The following is a 19678-nucleotide window of genomic DNA, read 5'->3' on the forward strand; positions in this document are numbered from 1 at the left end:
TCAATGTTATTTATTTGGGACAATTTCTACATTACTAAGTAGTTATAATTTTAATTCTATTTTTATTAGCTATTAAGAAGGTACAATTTTAAATGTTTTAATTACGTGACGTATTTTCACCTCACAGACAGTTTGTGATTTGTTATCATTTTTATTACTATTATTATTAAATTTCTTCTGTTGCAAAGTCACAGTCAGTCGTAATTTTTCAATCCAATGCAGATTAATGCAGCTTTTCTTTGTGAAGCAAAATAAATATTATATATTTGTAGAACTGCATTTATTATCAGTATTTAGAAGTATATTATAAACGTATAGGATTACAAAAAATCAAAACATTTGAATCACCAACGAATTGTTTAATTAAAATTCATAGGCATTATTATATTCCTATTGGGAAATTATACTTAATTAAATCATTGGCTCGAGGATGTGCTGATACGACAAAGAATAATATCCAACAAGTGGTTTCAATAAACAAATTTAATTAAGTCGTTTTTAAATATTTGTCCTCCAAATTCTTCCAACCACTTCTTTTATTTTAAGCTTATTCTAATAAACAAATTTATTTATCATTTTTAATTATACATCCTCCAAATTGTTTTTCCTACATTTAAATTTTTTATTTTATTAATTGTTTTTATTATTTTATAAAATGCAAAGGTTATCCAAAAATAGTTTTTAGTTTTTTACGTATGTCTTAAAGTTGTACCTAGTCAGGTAATGTCGAAACTAAAATTGGGACATTTCTGTATGATCCAAAATGTTTAGTATACAATTTTTCGATACGCCTTTCATACTAATTGTATAAACTAATTTTTTATAGCCGAAATAGCTCAGTTGGGAGAGCGTTAGACTGAAGATCTAAAGGTCCCTGGTTCGATCCCTGGTTTCGGCAGAACCTTTTTGTGTTTTCATTAAATTTTTGTTTCAGATAGGATACCGTGAATGTTAATTTATTCAAAGCATGTTGCTATTACCATAAAAATCTGTTCTCAAATTGTTTATGAAAGTTTTTAAATAAACATATACAGTAGTGGTCATTTTTAAAGCAACTAAAATAAAATGTTTTATTTAATATGGACAACAATATTAATTTACTAATGTTGTACTATACTTATTATATATATTTTTATGAATTGAGTTGGACATTATTTACACATACATTAACACTTTACAATATCCTCTTCGTTTTATAATTTTAGCCCATCTCCTCCTCTAATTCTCCATGTTTTGTAGACATTTTAATTACCCATTTCCATTAAATTCTCTTTTAAATCAACTCAAAAGAAAGTTGAGAAAATAGTCAAACAAAATTGTGTTATTGCAATTTTAAATAATAAAGTTTCGGTAAATATGTTGATTTGATATGTTCTGCAAACCACAGTTCATTGTTAACTGTTTAACATGAACACTTTATAATATCCTTTTTGTTTTATAATTTTAGCCCATCTCCTCCTCTAATCCTCCATGTTTTGTAGACATTTTAATTACCCATTCCTATTAAATTCCTTTTTAAATCGACTCAAAAGAATGTTGAGAAAATATTCAAACAAAATTGTATTATTGCAATTTTAAATGAAGAAGTCTCTGTAAATATTTTGATTTGATGTGTTCTGCAAACCACACTTCATTGTTAACTGTTTAACATTAACACTTTATAATATCCTTTTTGTTTTATAATTTTAGCCCATCTAATCCTTCATGTTTTGTAGATATTTTAATTACCCATTCCCATTATATTCCTTTTTAAATCTATTCAAAAGAAAGTGGAGAAAATAGTCAAACAAAAGTGTGTTATTGCAATTTTAAATGAAGAAATTTCTATAAATATTTTGATTTGATATTTCTGCTAACCACAGTTCTTAGTTAACTGTTTAACATTAACACTTTATAATATCCTCTTCGTTTTGTATGGAATTTGCGACATCTAAGACAAAACATGTGTTTGAGATGGTTTTATTGATGAACCATATTTGTTAAGAGCACCATTTCTTCAATATATGGAAGCAAATATATTCTTTACTGCGACCAATGATTAAATAATTATAATAAATAAAAGACAGAAAGTAAATAATCGATTTAAATACATAAAGAGCAATGAAATACCATAAAGTAAAAAGTTCTTATCATTTTGACTATTAAAAAATAAAAAAAGTACACAATTTTTTAAAGAATAAAATTAGATTGAGCTGTTACATAATATATACCACAATAAAAGAAAAAACAATAAATATTATAGGTACTGGCATCCAATTCATGTAGTACTACTCATATTTTTAGTATACTTTAATAAGTTACTAAACTTACTTAATGAATAAAACAGGGAAAAGTACATTTATTTATTAAAAATTTAAATAAAATTAATATTCTAATGGATGTCGCTCTTAGTTATTGTTTTTTACTATTATACTATTATAATCAAATAAAACAATATAGATAATTAACATAATAAACTACTTACATGTAATTTTTTTAAACACTTTTTCACATTAATTTGTTGTATTGTTTGTTTTAGGCACATAACACTGAAAAGTTTATTTCTTAATATCAAATTAAAACACACACAAACGTTTTTGTTTTAATGAAGCCCTTTTATTTAAAAACATTAATTTTATGTTAAATGATAAAATTCCCATTAGTTATAATTTCTATTGTCATAAAATTTGAAATATCTTTTACATAACATAATCTATAATTAATTCTCAGAACATCTTTCAGTAAAATAATTTTAATAATAAATTATAATTTGTAATAAAGTTTGAGTTTTAAACACCTCCTCTAAATATTTATGTTACATGACTAAAATGGTTTGAGGTTAGTTCCATGTTGATACATAAAGTTTCACCACAAAAGTATATTTATTAATTAAATATGAATTAATAATTAATACGAACAATATTTTAGATACACCCGACATAAAACATCAGTTAAAATTTGTTAAACATCATGGCGAGCTCGCTGTGGAAACTATGTAACACCAATTTAAACCTCAACATCAATTCAAGTCTATGTGGTTCAGTAAGGAACGGTCACCATTTAAGGGGTAAACCACCAGGAGTGGCAAGAAGCTTAAAAGAGAGACTAGCGGGTACATATACAACAAATTTGGGAAAAATAAAAGTACAGGTTATCCTTTTACAGAACTAAACCAAAAGGACCCCAAAATCCACTACCGAGTAGACATAGGTCTGCCTCCAATCGTTCAATCGCGATCAAAACAACTGGAAGAACGACTAAAAATTTTAAAGGCCCAACGAAAAGATCCAAAGTTGGAAAAACTCGCCCGAAACAAATCCTGTATGATCTGGATAAATCCTTTATGTTTGTATTAATGTTGTGCTTTTAGTGTTGATTGATTTGGACGCAGTGAAACAAGAATGGCTGAACAGCAGTGCTCCCCATCACATAAAAGAATCAGCAGATCACTATGGTGTGTTCGAGCATCTTTATGGGGATGCATACTTTTACCCCAGGGTGCCTCTGGGTGTTTATTATACTCACAACGATCTGCAGCACCCTGTTTATTATGGTAACGTCATAAAACCTCAGGAAGCAAGTTCAAAGCCAGAGATAAAATATGAGAGTGACGACAAAACTTTGTGGACTTTGGTGTTGACAAATCCAGATGGACATTTTACAGAACAAGATAAAGAATATGTCCATTGGTTTGTGTAAGTCCAATACACATTTTAAAAATTATATTGTGGGTACTTAAGGTTTGATTTTAGAGGTAACATTCCTGGCAATAAAGTAGAAAATGGTGAAACAATCATACAATACCTGCAACCTTTTCCACCAAAGGGTACAGGCTATCACAGACATGTTTTTGTATTATATAAGCAAAATAAAAAAATCGACTTCAGCCAATTTAAAAAGGCAGGACCTTGGTGAGTTTAATTGTACATATCAAAAAGTGGTTTATTACTTTATTTTTATTATTTTCAGCACCACTTTGTCTGAAAGGACGTTTTCTACTTACGAGTTTTATAAAAACTTACAAGATGATATCACACCAGCAGGTCTAGCTTTCTTCCAGGCTGACTGGGATAAATCATTGAAACAATTTTATCACAATGTCCTGGGTAAGTTAATTAATTTGATATTAGTTTTTAAACAATTTAGTAAACTGATGTGTTTTAGAAATGAAGGAGCCAATATTTGAGTATGATTTCCCTGAGCCCTACATCAAGAAACAAGTATGGTTCCCCTTAAGACAACCTTTTAATTTGTACATGGACAAGTACAGGGATCCCAAGCAAATCAACAAGGAGTTCCTTGAGAGGAAATTGAAAAATGTTCATCCATTTAAGGCACCTCCACCACCTCTACCATATCCAAATGCTCAGTATTTTGAGGGCTATGTACCTAGCTGGTTACAATTGGAAAAGAGGAAGTCTAGGTTGAGGTGGGGAAGGATTAATGATATTGAATAAAAGATGTATATGTCTGTTACAATAAATTGTTATAAAAACGTTTATTTTGGTTTATTTCACTCTACTATATTTATAATGATGTATTCCTATAGGACAACTCCACGTCTATAGTGATTCGCCAGAAACTCCCGAGAGTTTGGCTGAGTCTTGAAGATCACGTAAAACTTATGGATTTTTTTTTCCTCTACCTAATATATATAGCACAAAATTTATAATCAAACATTTTGTAAGATATTTCATATCTCATCTATCTCTCTGTTAAGTTGAGAATAATTCACCCCATATTGAAGAGTAATCAGTGGACTCCTCTGTTCTGAGGGAGTTAGGCAGTCAACGGACTCAAGTTGCGTGATTTAGTGGGTAAATCTTTCTGAGTAGTCAGTATATTACTGTGGTTCGCAGTACCATATGGGCGCAACACCATTCCTCCACCTTAAAAAACTTAGGAAGATAAAAAGAAAAGAAAAAATAAATACATATATAAACGAGAAACTCAAATTATATAAAATAGAAAAATATATAAAATAATATACTGAATGATTTAGTATATTCAGGTACTCCGTAGATTACTCATCTTATCGGTGTTAAATGTAAGAATTATTTTACTTATCTATGCTAAGTGGTTTTTCGTTTGATTGGTATTGTAACAGAAAATATCCTTATCAATATTAAATATTCGGAGACCTCTTCACATTATTAGGTACTGATATCTTCAGTTCCATTTTATAGATAGCAAATTTAAAATCAAACATTTTGTTAAATATTTCATAAAAGGATTTAATTTAAATTTTGTCCGGTCAGTATAAAAAATAAAATTAGAATTGATTCTTATTAGGATTTATATTATTTAATTAAATAATTCACTCTCAGTGAGAAGAAAGGAAATTTGCTCTTCAGAGGAGGAGAAAATAATAATTAATATGAAACACAAAGATCTAAATATTGCTGATATCGCTAAATACTTATGATGTTTCCGAAAAATGGTTTACAATACTTATTAACAAATATGAGGCATCACACTCAAATGAAAAAACAATAAGAAAATATTCTAACATGTCCTTTTATTGACAAATTGTAATAATCAATAAACGACATCCCCTGTTGTTCTCTAAGTGAATAAAAAATTAATTAATTGGGTCATACAATATCAGTGTATCTAGTAGAACAATCAGACGTTGACTGAGCAAAACTTGCAAGGATATATTTCAGTAAAGTAACCATTGGTATCAAAAAAGAATATTCGATCAAGACTAAAAGTTTGCACAAAAAAGTGTTGGCGAAGGGTCCTTTGAAGTCATGAATCGATATTCAATAGAACAAGATGAGATGATAAAAAATGCGTTAATTGCCCTCCTAATAAGATTTTGGATCCTGGATACACTACAAAAACTTTGAAACATGGTGGATGAAAAGTTTTGGTTTGGGAATCCTCTCTTTGGCATAGTATAGGTCCAGGACAAAAAATTCTCAGTAAACTAAACCGTTTCGTATATAGAGACATAATGAGAGATGTAATGGAACCATTTGCCAATGATAATTTAACAACCACATGGATTTTTATTCAAGATAATAGTACGAAGTATGCATCCAAAGTTGTTCAAAGTTGGTTAAAAGATAAAAATGTTGAAATTCTCGTATGACCAGCTTAAAGTCCGGATCTAAATACAATTGATAACTTGTGTAACGACATGTAATATCAATTAAAGCACTAAAGAAGCATCAAATTTGGATGAACTATGGTTATTAATTGAAGAGACGTGAAATAATTTTTAGAAATTATTTTCATTTAGGTACAAAATGAATAATGAGAAAAAGAATATAGTATAATTATTTTATTATTATTATTATTATTATTATTATTTGAGTTTATAAAAGAAATTCTCTAAATTATAAAGAAGATTTTTATATAAAATAGTGTTCTATGTTTTTATGTACATGATGTGTATTACAAATATGAATTAAAACCGGATTTTTAGTAATAGACGCCACTGTCCAAGATGTTCCCATTCCTATTGTAGGTAAAACTCGCGTGTTTTTCAACCTTGTTGCGACAGTTCACTTCTGTTGGTCGGTTAGTGAAAAAGGTGGGACAGACATTGTTGATTAGTGTTACTGTGATTTGGTGGCAACTTTCCCATTTGGTAAGATAAAAGCTATATTCTTAGCAACATTTTTACAACAAATATTATTAATTAATAATATTATATTACAACTAAAAATTATTACTAATATATTACAAAAAAACGGAAAAATATAATTATAACTGTTAATATTAATGGTCTATAATAAAACCTTGTTTTTATATATATACTAAAATAATTTCGTATAAATTTATCCAAAAATTGTGTAAAAGTTAACTTATGTTAACTAATGTACTTCCGGTATGTTCATATTTAAAAACAGGTTGCCCATCTGAGAAACCATCTAATTAGAGGTAATTTTAAAGGTACCCACAAACATCAAAACAAGTTATGTAATTAAAAATACCAATTAATGGATAATTATTAACAAACTGATGTACGAAATATAAAATCCACACACAGTCTATAAAATTAACAAATATATGGGTAACTAACCGACACAATTTATTTATTCTTTTCCTTACTAATTGTATATTTAAATAATAATCTAATATCAATATTGAAAACTCATTATAATAAAATGCAGCAGATTTATTGTAATAAAACACATAAATATGCATATGAACTCATAAATTAATATATTCAAAAATACTTATTACGTCCACCTTTAATGAATATTAAAATTAAATTATTGTTTCAAAATAAAAAAATGATATTGGTTGACAAATTAAAAATATGATTAATAATAATCAAATACATTTTCTTATGACTAATATTATAAACAAATAACAGTGCATATCTACAAATTGGCCAAAAGTTTGATAACATATTATAATATACATATTAATAATATCTTTGATTTCATTTTTGTGCGTGTGTTAACTAAGGAGCAACTGCTGCAAGTAAGTCACTTTGAAGTAAATATTATTTCATTATTTATTAATATTTATAAGCGGTGGTGAATTTAATAAACAAGCTTTGAATAGCAGAATATATTATTTAATTATTTAAAAACAACCAATGTTAACTCGTGTGTTTATTTAGAAATTACTTTAAACGACATGCAATTAATAGTCTAAAAATATCGTCAGAACATTTATTGACTGAAAACATCAGTTTTTCAAAAACACATCATTATATAGGTAATAATAAATAATACATTTTTTTTATTGTGTCTCAGGTACAACAACGATTATTTAGTTAAATTATTAGTTAATGGTATTTTTTTAAATACAATTACATACATTCATATATTTTTATGATAAAATTAACAAATCAGACTCCATTTAACATTTTTGGGAAAATTTCTACAAAAACCCATAAAAATTTTTGGATTAATTAGGAAATTTAAAGAATTTTGTACTTTTTAATTAAAATTTATTAATTTAAATGTTTTAAATTTTGCGAAATAATAAAAATCAAGAAAAAAATTGTTAAAATTTTAAGAAAAATTAATTTAATAATTTAATATGAAAAAATTAATAAATGATAATAATTATCTTTTATATAATTACTAATATATTTAGAGATTTACAGACTTAAGTTTCTATTTAATTGAACTCATATAAATTTTCTTCAACAACATATTTAAAATTGTCATAATTTATAAAGAAATTTGATGTATTTGAAATATTCACTCACTATGGAATATTTTATTAGTATTAATAAAAAATTAATAATAAATCAAACATTTCAATATTTTGTGGCATAACCTTTGGCTTCTATCACTGCTTGACAGTGTTTTTTTAACTGTAACTCGATCATGTAGTCAATAAGATACTAGATAAATACTTGTTTCCTCCCCTGTATATATAAAATTAATAAAATTATAAAAATTTACTCTTTTTGTTGCTTAAATTTTATGAAAAAGAGTTTTAATTTTTGTTAAAAAGTAAAGAATCAACGAAAATCTTTAAGTGATATTTTCCACAATATTTTTAATCAATTATATTAAAATGTCACACATATTATTACAGATAAGAGAAGTCTCAAAAGTTAAATTTCAATTTTCCATATTTTTTTCCACCATTGTACATATAAAATTGATAAAATAATAAAATTTTACACTTTTTTGCTTAAATTTTATCAAAAACAGTTTTAAATTTTCGTTAAAAAACAAAAAATCATCGAAGATCTTTAAAAATTTTAAGAGAAAATTTCCACAAATATTTTAAATCAATATTTACATATTAAAATGTCACACTCTTTATAACAGATAAGAAGAGTACCAGAAGATAAAATTCCAATTTTCCATACTTTTTTCCACCACTGTATATATAAAATTAATAAAATTATAAAATTTTACACTTTTTTGCTTAAATTTTATGAAAAAGAATTTTAAATATTTGTTAAAAAATAAAGAATCAACGAAAATCTTTTAAAATTTTAAGAGAAAATTTCCACAAATATTTTAAATCAATATTTATATATTAAAATGTCACACCCATTATAACAGATAAAAGATGTCCCAGAAGATAAAATTCCAATTTTCCATACTTTGTTCGACCACTATACATATAAAATATAAAATTGATAAAATTATAAAATTTGACACTTTTTTTTGTCTAAACTTTATGAAAAAGATGATTAAATTTTTGTTAAAAAATAAATAATCAACGTAAATCTTTTAAAATTTTAGAAGAAATTTTCCACAACTATTTTTAATCAATATTTACATATTAAAATGTCACACTTTCGAAGACAGTGAATTTAAAATCCAAATTTAAATTAATTGTCTCATTATTAATTTTTAAAGAAAATATTTTCCCTAATTAATATTTATAAAAATAATTTTATTAATCAAAACAGACGTGAGTAAACATTATTCTTGGAAAATTTACTTTTATAATAACGTCAAATAAATATCAATAACGTCAAATGCACAAATTAGAATATAAAATAAACTTCCAAGTATCATAAACCATTGGAAGACACGACCGATTTCATAATGAGAAATTCCTATTTATGAAAATTTATTGACTAACCTTATGACCTGACCGCATATCCTATCATTGTTTTAACTAAACAACATTTCAATTTGTATGAATAGCCGCCGCTTCGTAAAAGGTGACTTAAAATGATCGTTAATGTTAATGGCTCTTATATAATATTGTGTACGTTGTGGGATTTTCCGGATTAACATACCTTCCAGCAGTCGTTCTTTCTGGGTAATAAATTCTTAGTTTACAACTTTGTAATGGATATATAAATTATGTAAGTCATGTTAAAATCCAGCCACAGTGACATGACACCAAAAATGGTGTAGTGGGTCTATTTTAATAATTATAAAACGTGTTAATTATTTTATTTATATATAAATTGCCCCTTTTTATACCAAATATTTTTCCTATCCTTTAAAATAGATAAATTTATTCAGAGAACTTCGTTTATGTCGATATTTAGAATTACCTCAATGGTTAGAGGCACGCCTCAGCTTCCCTACCATTGAAATAATAGCCCGGCCTTAAGGCGCATGCGCCAATGTTGGATTCCAATAGTAATATTCAAGATTTACTTATGAAACGAATTGGCACGAGGAAACACATTTAAAAGTGCTCTGGACAACTTGCACACAAATTATTCATTTAAATTTAATATAAAATTGTTATTGTTTGTTTAATTGTCCAAAATACAACATATTACTCTCGTATCTTAGTTTAAATATTAAGTCATATTTTATATTAAAGAATAAAAACATAAAATATGTATTTTTTAATATTAATGTTGAATAATCATTTTCGTAGGTGAGGCACTGCCTCACCTGCCTCATCTGAGTAGGCACCACTCTAAATTACATTCTTTCAGATACAAATGGAGGTCCTGGATTTTGAAACCGGTGAAAAGGTGTACGAAATATTGAACAGAGAAACAGGCGAAAGAGAGTACCCTTCCTCCACAGTTTTCCACAGTAAATCCCCAAGGAAAGGTTTTAGAGTTCCTAGTCACGTGTATTCATCAGTTACACAACCAGAAGCCAAACAACTGAAGCCAACTTCCGATTTCTACGAGAGTATTACATACCTGTTACCCACCGTTGTGTTGGTCAGCCCACTTTTGATCGTCTTCCTCATAGTCCTGGAGATAGTTTTGCATACTCGCACCCACGTGAAAAATGAGAAACTAGACAAAAACAGCAACATTTACTACCAAAGTCCCTTGCACTTAATATCCAAAGAGTTCTGTGGGAAATGCAAGTCTGAAGCCCAAATGAAAATTATAAAGGGACGCGACTTCGAATCGCATTCTTGTTTCATAAAACATTCCTTCGAATTTCTCAAGAGAATGTTGACGTAATTTAGGAAAGTTGCATGTTAAAAGTTCTTAATTAATGGATTAGTATCCAAGTAAATTTATATAGATAAACTTTCAAATTTATTTATTAAGAATAAGTTTGTTAAGGTTTATTGTGAGCTGATATCAATTTTGGAACAATTGAGGTCAGTAATAAAAAGTGTTTTGTAAATATTTGATCAAATTGTCTCATTTTGTATAAAATGTCAGATGTTGAGGTACAGAACAAATGCATTTGTTAAGTTTAAATTAAAAAAATGTATTGATGTTAGAAGAAAATATAAATGTGGAATTTTAAATAAAAATATATGGTGATCATAATTTTGCATTGGATTTTATTCTTTAAAAAATTGAATACTTTTTCAAATTATATCAACTTTTTACTTTATGGAATTTCATTGCTCTTTTATAATTTAAATCGATTATTTATTAGTGCTCATTATAATTATTTAGTCACTGGTCGAATTTAAACTGGGACACAAGAGAGCTGATAATTATGTAAGAATATTATTGTGCTACTTTTAAAAGAACTATGCAATAGGTATCAATATGTCATTGAAAATACATTTTCTACATTCTCATCTATTTAACTTTCCATCTAATTTAGGAGCTGAAAATGAAGAACAACAACAACACAGTCAAGTAAGTAAAAGTCAGTTTTCTATGATGTTGTTTCAGTAGGTTTGAGTTTGTGCTTACAAATGCCACTCTCCCTACCAATGGCAATAGCAACATCAATGACCGGAAGCTTAAACGTATGCATATCATCACATGTTGTAACAGTTTGTCTTCATTCCTTCCCTAAAACAAATGGAATTTAATCTAAAGAATCGGGTTAACGCTTAAAAGGTTACCATTGAGTCCACGAATAAGTGACAGTGAGCTTTTAATCCGACTCTTGCAGCTAAGCCCACTTCCTAAACGTAGCTTTCAAAGCTTTTAGGCATGTTGTAGTGAATTACGGCTCTTATATCCGACTTATTGATACCCATACCGAAGGCCACGGTGGCCACCACAATTCTTAACGCCCCCGACATGAAAATGTTCTAAATCGTTCTTCTGCGACTGGCCGACAGACCTGCATGGTACGTCTCCGTTTGAAGATTAACTCTTTTACGCTTTTTATTAGTTTCTTCCACTACTTTTTGGTTCTTCAGACTGGTCCTCTAGAAGGTTGCGATACCCTCACACTCATCAAGCTTTATGCAATACATAATGATGCTCCTACAATCAGCAAATCTCTCAGACAACAATAGGCTCAACAAAGTATGGTCTCTTTGGGCGTCTTTGGAGGCGGTCAGGGTGAGATTATCGGGGAGGAGTGTGTCGCTAATCATGCCGTCCCTTCCGTCAGGAATGTGCAGGTGCTCAATGATGCTGTCGCTGGTGGATCTGATGGCAGTGGCCGTCAGGCCAAGAATGATTTTAACACCGAAACTTTCACGTAAGACACAGGATATCATGAGGTAACTGGGACGGAAGTTGTGGGACCACTGGGACACGCAATGTGCTTCGTCGATACATGCGAAGGCGATTGGTGGCAATTTACGGAGCAAAGATCCGAAACCTAAAAAGTGTTTGAGTATGAAATGAATAAAATATCTTTAATAGCTTAATACCTGTTTGCCTTTCCTCTGTTACTACTGCTTCTGGGGATATCGGAAGTACGTCAAGATCCCCCATTGAAATAGTCTGCATAACTTTTTCCTTTTGATTTTGTGTCTGATTAGTATGCAGACAGGCAGCCCTTAGAAATGACGGAATACCATGGACTTGATCTTCCATAAGGAATACCAAAGGTGAAATGATAAGGGAAATACAAGGTTCTTTTCGAGCATATAAATAAGCTGAAAGTTGATAACATAAACTTTTACCAGAACCAGTGCTGAGTATTAATAAAGTGGATTTTCCTTATAGTATCCTCATCACAGCTTGTTCTTGACCACCTCTAAATGATGCATGACCAAATAGTCTTAATGCATCAAAAACTTCCTGTGGTGTTTCTAAAATAAGTTACAAAATATAAATATTTAAAATTGATTCTGAATTTGACGAAACTTGCTCACCAATTACTGAACCGTTTTCCTTTAATTCATAGTAAGGTTTCACATATTTGACACCGTCCATATACATTTGTACATTTAACTTTTTGGCAATCTCCTCAATTCTCAGTGTTTCAGTTAACAACAGGTCTGATTCTTCTTCATCAAAACCGTTGAATTCGTCCCCATTTTTAGCCTCTTCATCATTTTCATTTTCAGTCCCTTATTGAATAGATTGCATTACAATATCTCTCCCACTTTTTGTTGTGCCCTGAAAACGATGGAATACCATAGACTTAATCTTCCATAATCTTCCTAAAAGTGAAACGATGAAAGATATACAACAGGCTTAAATGAGCTCAGAATCAGTGCTGAATGTTACTAGATATTATGACTTGCAAGATCTGTGGAATAAAGCGTTTCGGCTTTTAATGGGTATATATTTAAAACATGATATGATATTCTTACGCCAAGAAATTAGAGACAATAAGGGTTTCAGGAGACGCCCAAAGAGGACAAACATGTCCTGCTTAGAAAGGAAAGGTAATTTGATCATCTCTTATAACATTGAATTTGTCAGAAACTTCTTTGTTTGCTTCTGCATAATTCAAATAAATCTTTTCAAAAAGAATAATCTTTTTAAAATTGTCTAAATTATCAAAAATAAGAAGTAAAAGATGTAAAAATAAAATTCTATTTATTAAAAATATATTAACTGTATTAACAAAAATAAAAAATTATTTCATTCGTAAAATCTCCTGAGTGGCTATCCGACAAATCGTGTGGAAATCGTCTGAGATATGGCTCCTCCAAAACTTGCACCTTCCCCACATAACAGCTGGATAATTTGGACTTTGAATGCCGTGGAAAATTCTCGCGATGGCTCTGCCAGTGAAAGAATTGTCCCTGTACATGTGTATAATAGCTCTAATGTCGTTGATCAGTTGTTCTTCGTTGACCTTCTTCGGTTTTATTTCGGGTAGAGACGCCAACGGATTGACCGAGTTGAAATATTCCCTCACTTTGAGTTTCAGTTTTGCCGCTTCTTCGCCCTCTTCGTTTAAGCAAGCCCGATACGATTTGTTGGCGACTTCTATTAAGGTGTCGTGCACGGCACGAAGTTGTAAGATGGCAGTGCGTTCCTGTTCCACGACTCTGGAATATAAACTGTCTAAAGCTTCGTCTAGTTGGTCATCGGTGAGGTTTCCTGGGGCAAATAATCGGAATCCGAGGTTTGAGAATCTGACGGTCAGTGGTGACCGTTTTGGTTGGTTATTTACTATAACAAATTTATAATATAGTCACAATAAACCACAGATGAAAATCAAAATTGGTTATAGAGGAAACAGACAAATATTTCAAACCTTTATACGACCTCATAACTATAATAAATTGTAATTTTAAGGCAGAAAACTCTCTTTTACAAACATTTTAAGCCCACAAATAAATATCTAATACCTTACCCTGAATATATTATTGCCATTTTTTGAAACTCCGTTTTAAAACGTTTGTTTAAAGACTCTTAAATCCGTAAACTGTTACAGAAAGACTAGCGAAATTTGTGCCATGAATTAAATGAAAATGAGGCACAATCTTGCCTAAAAATTATGTCAAGAATTTAGTACTTTTAAAAGAACTAAGCTATAGGTATCAATATATCTTTAAAATCACATTTCCTGGATTATTTTCCACCTATTTTAGGAGGAGAAAATGATGGCAACAAAAATGCAATCATATAAGTAAAAGGTCATTGGTTTTGTTAAGTTTTCTGTAATTTGAAAAGCTTGAAAAATATGGAAAAATTAATAATTAGTAAAGAAACTGTTTCAATTTTATGTGCTATCTTTGTTAAAACAATTTTAAACATACCAGTGGTCCACTCTAGGTTTTTGAGTTTGTGCTTACAAATGCCACTCTCCCAACCCATGGCACTAGCAATATCAATGACCGGAAATTCCAGCGTGTTAGGATCATCCCCCTGTTGAGTTTTATGCAGTGCCAACGCCATAGCCAAAGGAGCACAGTCCTTGGCAGCCTTGCGTATCTGCAAAGGCCCTCCATAGGAAATCACCTTGCACCAAGTATAGGCAGGACTCAAAACTTGAATGTACTTATTCTCGTGCAACTCAAGGTAGCACAAAAGCGTGGAGATATTTTCTTCTGGAATATCCAGAGCACGGACGGTTTCTTCTATGGAAAATCCGACCTCGTGTTTCGGACAGGTGGTCTTACACGAACAGGGAATGAAAATTTTCTGTAAAAGCTTCCTTATCACGTGCCGGTCGATGGAGTTTGAGTGGATGTGTCGGCGCAGTTCGTTTTCGTCTCTTCCCTAAAACGAAAGGAATTTAATCTAAAGAACCTGGTTAACGTTTGAAAGGTTACCATCGAGTCCAAGAATAAGTGACAGTGAGCTTTTAAACCATCTCTTCCAGCTCTGCCCACTTCCTGAACGTAGCTTTCAAAGCTTTTAGGCATGTTGTAGTGAATTACGGCTCTTATATCCGACTTATTGATACCCATACCGAAGGCCACGGTGGCCACCACAATTCTTAACGCCCCCGACATGAAACTGTTCTGAATCGTCCTTCTGCGACTGGCCGACAGACCTGCATGGTACGGCTCCGCTTGAAGGTTAACTCTTTTACGCTTTTTATTAGTTTCTTCCACTACTTTTTCGTTCTTCAGACTGGTCCTCAGGAAGGTGGCGATACGCTCGCATTCATCACGCCTTGTGCAATACACAATGATGCTCCTACAATCCGCAAATCTCTCAGACAATAATAGGCCCAACAAAGCCTGGTCCCTTTGGGCGTCTTTGGAGACGGTCAGGGTGAGATTATCGGGGAGGGGTATGTCGCTAATTATGCCGTCCCTTCCGTCAGGAATGTGCAGATGCTCAATGATGCTGTCGCTGGTGGATCTGGTGGCAGTGGCCGTCAGGCCAAGGATGGTTTTAACGCCGAGACTTTCACGTAAGACACGGCATATCATGAGGTAACTGGGACGGAAATTGTGGGACCACTGGGACACGCAATGCGCTTCGTCGATACATGCGAAGGCGATTGGTGGCAATTTACGGAACAAAGATCCGAAACCTAAAAAAGTGATTGAGTATAAAATGAATAAAATATCTTTAGTAGCTTAATACCTGTTTGCCTTTCTCCTGCTACTACTGCTTCTGGGGATATCAAAAGTACATCAAGATCCCCCATTGAAATAGCCTGCATAACTTTTTCTCTTTGATTTTTTGTCTGATTAGTATGCAGACAGGCAGCCCTTAGAAATGATGGAATACCATGGACTTGATCTTCCATAAGAGATACTAAAGGTGAAATGATAAGGGAAATACAAGGTTCTCTTCGAGCATATAAATAAGCTGGAAGTTGGTAACATAAACTTTTACCAGAACCAGTGCTGAGTGTTACTAAAGTGGATTTTCCTGACAGTATCCTCATCACAGCTTGTTCTTGACCACCTCTAAATGATGCATGACCAAATAGTCTTAATGCATCAAAAACTTCCTGTGGTGTTTCTGAAATAAGTTACAAAATAAAAATATTTAAAATTGATTTTGAATTTGACGAAAGTTGCTCACCAATTACTGAATCGTCTTCCTTTAATTCGTAGTAAGACTTCACATATTTGACACTGTCCATGTACATTTGTACATTTAACTTTTTGGCGTTCTCCTCAATTCTCAGTGTTTCAGCCAACAACAGGTCTGATTCTTCTTCATCAAAACTGTCGAATTCGTCCCCATCTTGAGCCTCTTCATCATTAACATCATCATCATCATCATCATTTTCAGCCTCTTCATCATTATCATTTTTAGCCTCTTCATCATTTTCTTGGCCATTATCACGTTCCTCAGGATTTACAGTTGCCTCAGATTCCTCAACATCCATTTTTTCCTCACTGGTAACAATGTTTGGCTTTCTTATACTCAGCACGCTGTTGCTAGCCAATGCGGCCGCCTCTTCCAAAGTGGGATACGGGCAGTCCTCCTCCTCGGCGGCGGCGGAAAGCGGCAACAACCCTTCCCCTTTTGTCGCCTTACAATGCCTGGCAAAGTGCCCGATCTGGCCGCAATTGAAACAAGTCAACATGCCACCGTCGCAACCCCCCATATCCATGTCCGGGCCAGCCAGAGCCTTCTTCTTCTGCTTCCACTGCGCCTTTTTGTACTTGCTGAAGTTGATGCCCGACTTTCCGCGGGCGAAAACCTTCTTCTTCAGGTTCAATCGCACGAAATTCTCGTTCAGGTTGCCCGACGCGATTTTCTGTTCCAACTTGTCGGCCGCCTGTTGCGTCCTGTCTTTGATCTTGTCCTCTACTTTTTCCTTTTTGGACTTGGTTTTGTTATCTTCGGATTTGATTTTTATTTTTCTTTCTTTTATAACGGTTTTTATGCTTCCGTATCTGGGGGCGACGATTCTAGGTTTAACAGAGAATTCCACGTCGTAAGGGGCATCCTCGGGTTCCTCCTCTTCCACGTTTTTCTCCTCCTTTTTAGCTTTGGCACTTTTGGGAACTCGAGGAGTTTTCGGAGCTTTTGGAGTTTTTGGTTGTCTGGGTGTTTTTTCTTTGGCTGTTGATTTTCTCGACCGTTTTGGTTTTGCCTCTAGAGATTCATTATTATCCTCATAGTGGGGTTTTGGACTGTTCGGTGTGAACTCCGGATCCCCCTCGTCATTATCCGAAGCGAAGGGATCTTCTTCTCCACTGGAGAGTTCCTCCAAACTGACTTTGACTTTTGTTTGGCGTGATGATCTTCTTGTGGGACTTCGTTCCTCCATTTCTTTAACTTTCTTTGTTGTTTTGGCTTTGGCCTTAGGTGTGGTTTTCTTCACATTTCGACTCGTCGACTTCCTTGGTTTCTTCTTATCACTAGTTGCAATTTCTTCAGTGGATACTTGCATGGTTTCTTCAGTATTTTGATTAGTGGAAACATTGTTTTCAGACATATTAATGCCACCAGATGAAATTTCAGTGGAATTTACATTTAAAGAACTATTATTACCATCATTAAAGCTAGACATACTATTTAAACTATTACTTCTACTTATGTTAGATATCTCCATCCTCTTTTTCTTAGCAACATGCATAGATGGTGGCAATTTCACTGGCTCCTCATCATCAGATCCATCAATAATATCATCACTGTCATAATCTAGTTTAGTTACAACATTAGTACTAGGAACATTGTCAACTGATGGTGTCTTTAAGTTTGGAAAATTAAAATTATCTGCCACTGGTTGTTGTTCCTTCAACAACTGCATTTCATGCTCTTCTATTTTTGTTCCAGTTTGCCTGGCTACTCTTTCCAACCAACCAGTGTCTACAGATTTCAAGGTTTTCTTATATGTATTTTGGGCAGCCATTTGTGCTAAATTTACAGGCTTAGATGTGACATTTTCTGATGGTGCCACAATTTTAAAATTAGTATTTAACAAACTATTTTCTTGCAACATTGAACAATTCTCCTTCGAGGAGGAAAAACTGTCCTGAGATAAATCAGTATCCGAACTAAATGAGGTAAAAATCGGTTGTGAGGAAGGAGCCGGCACTTCAATGTTTGATTCACTTTTCTTTTGAGTAAAAGACAATGACTTCCTCGGGTTTCTCTTAGTAAATTTTGAGCCACAGAACAGCTTTTTTGTGATGTTTAAATTGGGTTTTTCAGTTTGTTTGGCAGCTTCTTCAATCTCTTTAGGCTTAGTATTATTTAAATGAGCACCCCATGTTTCATCAATTTGAGGTTCTTCTTCTGCAGGTTTTGCCTCGATTTCTGTTGACTTAATTTGATTTAGCTCATTTTGATTGTTTTCTTCAAGCACGGGCGCTTTTAACGAATCATCATTTGGAGGATCATCTTCGAAACCCATGTCGATATCCATGAAGCTTTGTTCCAAAGCAGCCGATTTAATTTGGAAATATCTGCGGTATGCATGTCGTACTTCTGTGTTTGCTTCACGAATATCTAACTGTAAATTATATTAATACTTACGTATTTATTGTGTATTTAATTAATTAATCTTACCTTGGAAGGTAACCTCTTATGCTCTTTCTGAAATTTGTGTTCCCACACCTTCACTATATATTTGCACTTGTCGTAAGTTTTCTTTAGTTCGGGTTCCAACAATTCCATGTTGTTTTTATTTAAATAAAGTGCCTAAGAAAGTTTCTTTATAAGGTAACTAAATCATGTCATCTGTTTCCCGCGCCTTGTTTTGTTTTCGTGTGATGATCATACCTAACACAGACTTTAGGTATGGAGCGATACACCTACTGATTATTTCACATTAACAAATAAAACGACATAAAAATTCATCTTGTGGCTTGTTGTATAAAACAAAATCTTAAATGAGTAATGATCTAGTTAAATCAATATAAAAATTTATATAAATATATAAAATATTTGTTTCCTTCTTGGACATTTGCACTACATCAATCATAACCTCATTGTAATACAAAAAAATATTTCAGTATGTATCAAGAAATACGGTGCAAAAATTGTAGTAAACCCATTCTGTCCTCTACAGAGTGTAACATTATTTATAAGGACGCTCACAACTCCACAACTACCACAGAAACCACATGCCCAACAGTAACTGAATCAAACAGTTTGTACTTAAATGAAGATGAATTACCTAGTTGGATAAGTGAAAGGATTGAACAGGAACAATGGTCCAAAGGACGTATTAACTGCCCTCGCTGTGACTCAAGGATTGGCGGATTCGACTTCATTTCAGGATTACACTGTGCTTGCAAATTGGTTGTCTTGCCTTCGGTTCACTTGACAAAAAGTAAAGTAGATGCAATAAGG

General features: G+C 32.0%; 3 protein-coding genes and 1 non-coding gene across 5 annotated transcripts; 3 read left to right on the forward strand and 1 right to left on the reverse strand.

The window, feature by feature from the left end:
- The first annotated feature begins 825 nt into the window (after positions 1 to 825).
- Positions 826 to 898, forward strand: Trnaf-gaa (transfer RNA phenylalanine (anticodon GAA)). The gene has a single exon. It is a non-coding gene; the product is annotated as a tRNA-Phe (tRNA).
- Positions 899 to 2782: 1884 nt separating this feature from the next.
- On the forward strand, positions 2783 to 4478 carry LOC109600223 (39S ribosomal protein L38, mitochondrial). 2 transcript variants are annotated; one of them, XM_020016344.2, is made up of 7 exons: positions 2783 to 2855; positions 2908 to 3091; positions 3145 to 3300; positions 3350 to 3674; positions 3732 to 3890; positions 3949 to 4085; positions 4144 to 4478. In XM_020016344.2, exons 2-7 carry the CDS (start codon positions 2950 to 2952, stop codon positions 4434 to 4436), a joined length of 1212 nt encoding a protein of 403 aa, XP_019871903.2. In that variant the 5' UTR covers positions 2783 to 2855; positions 2908 to 2949; the 3' UTR covers positions 4437 to 4478. The 2 variants fall into 2 exon arrangements, with proteins under 2 accessions (XP_019871903.2, XP_019871904.2); XM_020016345.2 differs by having other exon boundaries at positions 2800 to 2817.
- Positions 4479 to 7377: 2899 nt separating this feature from the next.
- LOC109600227 (uncharacterized) lies at positions 7378 to 11133 on the forward strand. Its single transcript, XM_049962843.1, has 2 exons — positions 7378 to 7419; positions 10322 to 11133. The coding sequence occupies exon 2, from the start codon at positions 10328 to 10330 to the stop codon at positions 10808 to 10810; it is 483 nt and encodes a 160-aa protein (XP_049818800.1). The 5' UTR covers positions 7378 to 7419; positions 10322 to 10327; the 3' UTR covers positions 10811 to 11133.
- Positions 11134 to 13529: 2396 nt separating this feature from the next.
- Positions 13530 to 19049, reverse strand: LOC109600238 (ATP-dependent DNA helicase Q4). Its single transcript, XM_020016363.2, has 6 exons — positions 18893 to 19049; positions 16448 to 18836; positions 16001 to 16384; positions 15235 to 15947; positions 14719 to 15181; positions 13530 to 14128 (listed from the first exon to the last, which is right to left on the reverse strand). Exons 1-6 carry the CDS (start codon positions 18998 to 19000, stop codon positions 13587 to 13589), a joined length of 4599 nt encoding a protein of 1532 aa, XP_019871922.2. The 5' UTR covers positions 19001 to 19049; the 3' UTR covers positions 13530 to 13586.
- Between the last annotated feature and the right edge of the window lie 629 nt (positions 19050 to 19678).

This window comes from Aethina tumida, chromosome 2, assembly GCF_024364675.1.
Source record: "Aethina tumida isolate Nest 87 chromosome 2, icAetTumi1.1, whole genome shotgun sequence".
In the NCBI taxonomy this organism is placed as follows: Eukaryota; Metazoa; Arthropoda; class Insecta; order Coleoptera; family Nitidulidae; genus Aethina; species Aethina tumida.